The sequence below is a fragment of the Haliaeetus albicilla genome, chromosome 10 (assembly GCF_947461875.1).
Source record: "Haliaeetus albicilla chromosome 10, bHalAlb1.1, whole genome shotgun sequence".
Lineage (NCBI taxonomy): Eukaryota > Metazoa > Chordata > Aves > Accipitriformes > Accipitridae > Haliaeetus > Haliaeetus albicilla.
The window spans coordinates 28,090,219-28,098,566 of NC_091492.1; the positions used below are offsets into that span (position 1 = coordinate 28,090,219).

The 8,348-nt window shown below is 53.4% G+C and overlaps 1 protein-coding gene across 1 annotated transcript in view; it reads left to right on the forward strand.

Annotated features, from left to right (window-relative positions):
- Positions 1-7,552, forward strand: part of MN1 (MN1 proto-oncogene, transcriptional regulator) — a 117,286-nt gene extending 109,734 nt beyond the window's left edge. Inside the window, exon 2 of the mRNA XM_069794506.1 lies at positions 4,097-7,552. Within this exon, the coding sequence (XP_069650607.1) occupies positions 4,097-4,284 (188 nt within the window). The 3' untranslated portion in view covers positions 4,285-7,552. The remainder of the gene's footprint in view (positions 1-4,096) is intronic.
- Positions 7,553-8,348: the final 796 nt, after the last annotated feature.

Here is an 8,348-nt window from a genome sequence, read left to right on the forward strand (position 1 = left end):
TACACAAGAGTTACTGTTCATTTTTCAGGAAATACAATCAGTCTAGACAAGGCCTGCTGAATTGTGGCCTGCTTTGGCAGCCCAAGCGTGAAGGATTATGGACGGTCTCCGATTAGCTGTCTCTTTTTTAATCTAACATTGCAGGGGCCTAATTACTTTGACTAAAGAGAAGATAGTTTCTGTAAGGGTGTCCCACAGACCTGTGCTCTGACTGTGCAGCCAGGGACCCCAGGCACGGCGGTTGGGGTTGGGTCCCTAGCCTCCCCTGTGCCAGTGCATTTACCTGCTGTTGCATGTCCCATATTGCTCTACTGGGATTTTGGTTGGGTTCTGTGCTATGTAGGGTGCTGGTGGACCCAACTCCTTGTTGCTCCTTGCCTGAACAGGGACCAGCAGGTATTGAAGGGGCTTCTGCATCCTGGCCTGTGAGGCACCGCTGCTGTTCACCGTGTACCATCCACCCAGTGCAAGGTGTGGAGCCTGGGCCATCTTTGCTGTTGAGCACAAGAGCATTTGGCAGCAGGATAAGATGCAGACCGTGCATGTAGTAGTGTCTCCATATCCCTATATATGGGCAGAATGGGCAGCTCTTTAGCCTACGGTGTTGTTTTTGTAGTGCTTGGACTACTCCTAGGTTACAAGGCGTTAATGAGGAACCCCCTGCCTGTGCCTGCATGCACACCATGGTGTTGCGCACATGGGCCTGTGTTAGAGCAGCCCAGTGATGGAGAGTTTGTCTGGGGAGAAGGGCAGCGCGACTCTGCTCTGAGGGACACTGGATGTGATGTGTCCTGGCACCCAGCTGGCTCCTGACATGGGGCTCCGTAGGGATGCCGTGCTCTGAAATGGACATTCCAATGCCACGGCCACTTGAGTGTGAACCTGGCCCACACCCATTAGACATCTCGGCTCTGTTTCCCCTGCAGCACTGGATAAAGAGTTTAATTAATTTGCAGCGTTAGGAGAGGGATGAACACTGGGTAGGACCAGGTATCTGCCCGCACCAGTGGGGCTGCACTGCAGCCCGGCTCCCTCCCTGCTGTGCCGGATCTGCGCAATACGGGACCTCTGGGGCTGGCACCAAACTCACCTGTCCTTGGAGAGTTGCCGCTGCTGAGAACACACTGGTCTTGGGGACCCTGCCCCAGCCACCTCTGTGCCCAGGGCAGCAGAGACAGATCCCCTCTGAAGTGGGAGGATTTTGAAGTTTGGGAAAGGGGCATCCTTGCAGAGCTTTGTGCAGGCATGTTGTCCTCCGGTGGCTCAGCACCTCTGCCCCGTCCTGCTCCTGCAGACCTCTGCCTCTAAGTTGTGCCGGGCTGTCCGGCTGCTCTGGCCGCTGCAGGGCAGTGAGTGAGGCAGGAGCATCCCTCCCAAGCATGGTGCCTCTTCTGCTTCCTTCACCTTGCTCGAAGCTTTGTCTGATTTTAGCTTTTTGAAACAAAGCCTGCACCATCCTACGGGTCCCTTGTGGCACAGGAACGGCCAGGATGAATGCACGCGGGTGTGATGCTAGAGGAGGACAGGAGGTAGCTGATCACGAATGAAAGAGGGGGTGGCAGCAGGGAGGTGGGGGTCTGTCCTGCCCAGCACCCCCGAAGGGCTCCCTGGGGAGATGGCCCCAGGGCATCACTCCTGCTCCCACCACACAGGCGCAGGGGCTGCCCTTGTCCTGTGCCGAGCACAGCTCAGGTACGCAGACCGCTGTGGTCTGGACCTCTGGCCACAGAAGGGGATGGGCAGCTCCCTGCTTCTCATGGCTGGAGACGTGACCACCATGTCACAGCCGGCAGGAAGGGGCTCCAGTCTCTACCTGGTGCTGGGGGAGTGGGTGTTTTCAGTGGCAATGCCTCTGAGAGGCCAAATGCAAGGCTGTGCCAGCCTGGCTCCCCGTTTCTTCCCTGCTGCCACTGCGGTTTGCAGTGACCGCTGCCTCTAAACAAACTGAAAGGCAATTTCAGAGCAGGCAGCAGTGAATGAATTCTGTTTTTCTGAAGCATTTAGTGTTGCTTTCAGTTTGCTTTGATGATGTCTTCTCACAACTAGTGTAAACAGACTGCGCAACGGGGAGCACTCACATGTGTACAAGAAGCTGCACATGAAAGACAGAGGCATCTTGAAAGCCATAATAATGCTCTGAGTGCCAGTTAAAGGATTTGTCACTAAGAGCACTTTACAGATAGAATGAACTTATTAACTAGTGTGACTAACAGCTTGCAAGGTTTAATTGATGTGTGTTTGTTGTCCTTTTATATCTCTCCCCCTCGTCTTCCTCTTGGCACTGATTCCAGCAGTTGCTGGTGCAAAAGCAGCAGCCTCTAAGCTGCCTGAATAGGTACCAGGAATAAAAGCAAGGCCAAGCCCTGCTCTGAGTGCCCCTGATCCTGGGCTGCGGTCGGGGCTGCAGCAGCCCCAGGAGCTTCCCCCCGCCATCCGCTTCCCCCCTTAGGAACTGAGGCCGGGCTTATTTTCTTGCTCTGGGTTCTGTTATTCCTCCCTAAGTGATGCTGAGTTTTTGAAGATAAAGCTTTTCAATGCATGAATAGTATGGATAATTAATGTTTCTGCCAGACAGACTACTCATTGCAAGATTGATTGACTATTAAGGTCATAACACAGAAGCCACCCACACGAAACAAACAGGCTAATGTTAGACTTCAGCTTAAGCTGAGAGTTGGTCAGCTGTCCACGGTCACAGTGGGGGCTTCCAGTCATCTGTCAACAAGTGATTGATTGATGTGGACACCTTCCAATCTTATTCTGATTATTCTCAGCAGCTTGCCTGGTGGCCATTTTTCAGGAGTTGGCAGCACTCAGACCTCCAAGACTCAATGGGATGACTGCACAGGGGTTAACCCTTTCCTTTGATCCGAAACGTCTTTGTTACAGGCAACAATGGCAATGCACGAGGGAAGGATTGTGTTTGTGAGCCCCGATTATGGAATACACTGGGAAACTCCCAGAGATCACATGTGGGAACGATGCTTTGACTTTCAGACATTTCTAATTGACTTGGCCCGAGTAAAGCTGCGAGCGGGGATCTGCAGAGAATCCATCTGGAGCAGAGCAGATACAGCTTTGTAACCTGGCTGCTTTATCACACTGTCTTTTGTGGGCAGTTTAACATGCTGCAGAGTAAACCGTGTGCATCAAGGCCCCAGCAGCAGAAAGGCAAATTCTAATAACTTGGGTAGGAGAGAGTTCAGAAGGGAAAAGAGAAAGGGTTTGGATGTACTTGTTTTTGTGTGAGTGAGTGACGATGAATTCAAGAGGGCTCTGCTGTTTTTAAGGATGGCTCCTGGTTCAGCTCTTTGAATTCACTAGGAGAAATCTGTTGCCTGGATGCTTTCTGTATGTGCACATGAAGATGACTTAAATATATCTCTCTGAAGTATTTTATGTACATGTTATACTTGGTGTGTGCCCACACATATGCCAGTGGGAAAGTGAAATTATAATTATGTATGCTATATAGTGTATGTTTACAGTATATAAACATGTTCTAGAGTTCTTTTGGTTGCAGGCATGTACTGTGGATTTCCATTTCCTTGTATGTTTTTCAGCAGTTTTAGTTTAACTGTTTTGGAGGTCCTGACGCCTGGCTTGTTCACCTTCCTGTGCACTTTCTATCCATGGTGTTAGCATTCATAATGTACCCTAAAAAGCCTGCTGTGGGGAAACGTCAAGAGCCCTTTCTCCTCCAAGAGTTACATTTTTATGTAACTCAAGTGCATCATTGCATTTTTATGGTGCAATCCAAGTGCTGTAACGTAGCAGAGCTGGCATAGAGCTGTTGTGCACAAGATTGTGACAGGAGGGCTGTGCTAAACTGCTCTGGGTGCTGGTGTGTTGGCATGCACACCTTAGGATTCCAGCACGGCCTGGAGGCCCTTCACTGGCCCCTAGCAGTGGGCTGCAGTCTGATATTTTTTCTATGGAAGATGCTGCAGCAGGCCCCAATCCAGGACCCCTTAACGTCAGCCTCTCTCCTGACTGAGCAAGGACTGGGTCTGAAGACAAATGGAGCTGCTGGGAGCTGAGCTTCCATAACCATGGCTGAGTTTTGCTAATCTCATCTGCTCTCCATCCCTTGCAGGTGGTGATCTGTTCCAGAGCCACGTGGACGCCTGCTCGGACAGTGCCCTCATGCAGCACCATGCCAGTCTTGTTGCTGACTGTCTCCTGGACTCCAAGGACCATCTTCCACTGCACGGCTGGGCAGCTTCCCACTCGGAGCTGCTGCACTGGGCAGGCTCCCTGGCAGCGGCACTGACCTGCACCTAAGCGAGCACTGTGCCCAACATCCAGTAGATCTGGTAGACTCCCAGTGGGAGGCAGGATGGACATGAGTTTCAGCCAGCCTCTGCCCACAGGCAGGTGCACCAGGGTCATGCTGGAGAAGAGGGCGAGGTGGGGTGTATATAGGTTTGTGGGGCTATGCTGGGGGCTGGTACCACTTTGGGAGGGCTAATTTAATTGCATGAATGCCACCAGCCATCTGCTTTCACAGAGACTGCCTCCCAAAGGTGTTTGCTGGAGTGAGGGTGTGAAGCATAGGACTTGGCTCTGGCTGGAGATGCTGACCAGCCCTTCCTGTGGGAAGGACCCTCTCCTCAGCCACAGAGGGGATGCAGCTGGGGCAGTGGCAGCAAAGGTCTCCCTGGGCTCTGCTCCCCCTCGTGTTCAGCTTCCAGGGTAGTAGTAGGCTGGGGTCTGTAAGACAGATGCCTGCCTGGGCAAGGTCCAGCATGTAGGTGCTGCAAATCCATCCCTGTGCAACTCCCCGAGAAAGGCCAGACAGGGTTTTCTCCCCAGCCCTGCATCAACCCCTTTGCCAGATAGAGCAGGGCTGCACTGGGGAGGGAATGGAGTGACTGGTAATTGTGTAAACTGAAACAGGGGACTGAAATGCCATGTGCTCTCTGCAGAATTTTTCCAGGGCACAGCAGAGCCACGTGCAGGGCTTCAGCCCTCTTGTCCAGGGCTCTGAGGGCTGTTGGTCTGAGTGCGTGAAAGAGCAAGAATTTGTCTCCAGGGGCTTTTGCACCAGCACTGTGGCCTTCCCCTCCTCCTCATGCATTCCATGCTTATGCTTGTGTGTTTAGTTCCTGCCAGGCCAGGCAGAGGGACACTTGTGGACCAAGGGAAGGCCTCTGATAGTAAGAAAATGAGTCCACAAAAAGCAAGTGGGTTAGTTTTGTCCATTGAGTTGTATCATGAATTGCTTATCTTCCCTCAGGAGTCATTTCCTCCTGGGCCTTGGCCGAGGGGCACCACCACTTGATGCAGCACAAGATCTTGGGCATTTTCAGTAAAAGCTGTCTGCCACCATTGGTCTTAACATCTGTGGGATGCAAAGTGCTCTGGGATTGCCAAAAAGTGCAGTGGAAGTGTAGAAGCTGATGAATTGGTTCCCATGAGAGACTGTAGACCTGCTCTTTTAGCTTTTGTTGAGCAGAAAGCAGCTTGTTTGGACATAGTCATGCCATGTAGCAGTGGTAAGGCTGGGAGAACCAAGCCTAGGTCTGTCATCCATAGCGGCCTGTGTCCTCTGGATGTTAAGCATCAGCCAAGGAGGGATGCTGCTGAGTGCTTTTCCACTGACTGCAGGTGGTGAAGAGTTAAAAGATACCAGCGCTGCTTGCTGACAGCTCCAGCTCAACAGGCTACATGGGATGATTTCCCTGGAGCAGCCCCAAACAACGGGCCCAGAGCAGTGCTGGTGGTGCTAACCCTAGGACACTTGGAGCAAACCCTCACTGTGGTCTGGGGAGGGTGTACCAGGGTTTCTCCTGCAACTTGTTACGTAAAAGAGAGAGGTACCACATAGTTATTTCTCCCTGTCTAATCTCTTAACATGCCACTGCAGTAACTAAGATGGTTTTGTGTATTAGAGAGTCCCTGCGATAGGGTTGCACTCAAGACTTGAGCCTCTAGGCTTCCCATTAGGTCACAAAAATCTAACAAAGAGTTTAATGACCGTGGCAAACAAAGTGGTTACCTGCCATAACAGAAGCCCTGAGGCCATGCTGGTTTCCTTCCTGCCTCAGCTGTCCTGTTGTCTGTCTGCTATGCCCAGCTCCAGGGTGCCACCTCGCTCCCAGTCCTCTGCTGGCCATGTCCCAGCAGCGTGTGGCCCTGGGGTCCGTGGCTGAGCTGGCCAAGTCAGTATGGGTCCAGTGGCAGCAGGGTGGCCTTGGTGCCTCTCTTGTTATACCTTGCTTGCCATTCCTTGTCGTGGTGTCTTCTGCAGGTTGGTCATCTCACCTGGGCTGCCTGCACTGAGCAAGGAGCTGCGTTAGCTCCTGGAGCCCAGCCCTGGTCCTCCTGCCCAGTGCAGTGTGGCATCCAGATGCCCGCTGAGCAGCCCACCGGGCAGAACCTCCACCATGCTGAGCAAAAGATGCGATAGCCTGCGAGCTGGCAGCCTTGCTGATGTGGACAAGGGTTGGGAGTGAGCAATCTGGCAGTGCTTGCCTTCACCAGCAGCCAACAAGCCTTGGTGTCCCCATGGTGTGAACCCAGTCAGCGTGGCCTCAGGGCTCCTCCTGAGGCAGTGCTGGTATAATAACACTGATGAAAAGCTGATTAATCCTTGTAAGCGAGCTGCAATAGCTTCCCTCTAGAGCTGAAGAGATTACCACTGATTTGTCATCCTGATTGTTTCAAAGAGAGGTGCAATTAGTTGCTCTAATTTAGCTTCGCTTCTCACTGAGTGGCATGACAACTGAGATGTAATCAGTAGATCTGCACACAATGGCAACCACTGATGGGTGCAGCTGTGCCTGCCACCATTTCACATGCAGAGGATGGCCGCCAAAATGGTGGAGCATCACGTGCTTGTGTTCGAGGGGCAAAGCCCCCTCGGTGCCACGTGGCTGCAGGGCAGTGGAGCAGACCCAGCTTGTGGTGCCGACCTGTGCAGCAGGTGGGTGTTTATTTTTGTAGCCTGCTGAGGGAGGAATTCCCACTGGGGGAATGCTGCAGGGATAGTGACCTGCTCCAAGCCATGCTGATGGAGCCAGGGCTTGGCAGGGTCCTGTGCCAGGCCTGAACAGGGCTCTGGCAGGTGCTGGTTGTTCAGAAGGCTGTTGGGAAGATGCAGTGAGTGCTTGCCTGAGACCCACCACAGGGGTGATAGGTTGTGTTGGATGTGGGCATGACATTACACTTTTATTTAAAAAAAAAGGGGGAAGGAAATCTTGTTTTTCTTCCTCTGCCTCCCCCAGCTATTGTCCCTCTTCTTTGCCAGGTGCAACAAAATCAATACCAGCTACAGGAGAGGGGTGGGTGTTTTGCTTGAGGCTTCCTCCTTTCTGAGGACTGTCTTTACTTTGGAAAAGGTGCAAAGCTACTATGGAAAATGAAGAGCTTGTGGTGCGTCCCTTCTCAGCAGGCGCAGCCCTCCAGCTCACTGCTCTGGGTCAGCAGCCAACCTCCCTCTGGGCAGAGAGGAGGGAACACATGGTATTTCAAAATGTGTCCATTTGCAGTGAAATCACATAAAAATTCAATTCACAATGAACAAAATAAAAATGCTTTAAAAACAAAACCTGCCTGTGGCTATTTGTTGGATGAAGCTGTCTCTTTTTCTCTCCCTCTCTCTCTCTCTCTTTTTTTTTTTTTTTACAAGGAAGGCATTTTGTTTTTGAAGCAAGCTGGCCACGCTTGCTGGGGAGGGTCTTCGCAGGGTGGCTCAGAGCAGCTCTGCATGCTGGCCGCCAGCAGCCCTTGCCCCTGGCCAAGCGCTGCGCAGCTGCTCGGCTCATGTTCCCCTGCCACGGCACGGCACAGCGCTCCCCATGTCACTGCAAGGTCGTGCTTTTCCCTGGCTGGGCCGTCAGCTGTTGTCCCCTGCTAGGCTGGCAGCTCTGCCACCCCACGGCACCCGGGGGACCCCGCACATTGTGCACTAGTTCAGCCCCGGGGCCGTGCTCTGCATGCCGCCCTGCCACCAGCCCTGTGGCCGAGCCTGGGCTGGGGTGGGCTGGTGCGGAGCTGACCCTGCCCCTCCATTGCTCCGGCCTGCCTGAGGCAGCTCGGCTCTGCTCCCCCCCACGCACACAGCAACACCCCCGGGCCGACGTTGCGCGGGGTGAGGACCCAGGCGGGCATGTGGCATGGGGTTCACCTAGGAAGCCTCTTGGGAGGCTTTCCGCTGCCGGCTGTTGGTCAGTTGTTCGTTGCGCCCTCAGGCCCTGCCCAGGGCCGATGTGTGCAGCAAGTACGTGTGGCATGCAGGAGCCTTGCCGTTAGCTCAGTGCGACAGCCCATGCATGGTGTATGGCGCAGTACCGCTTCAGTGCTGGAGCCGGCCGGCTCGGCAGGAGCGTCTGAAACACCGACGT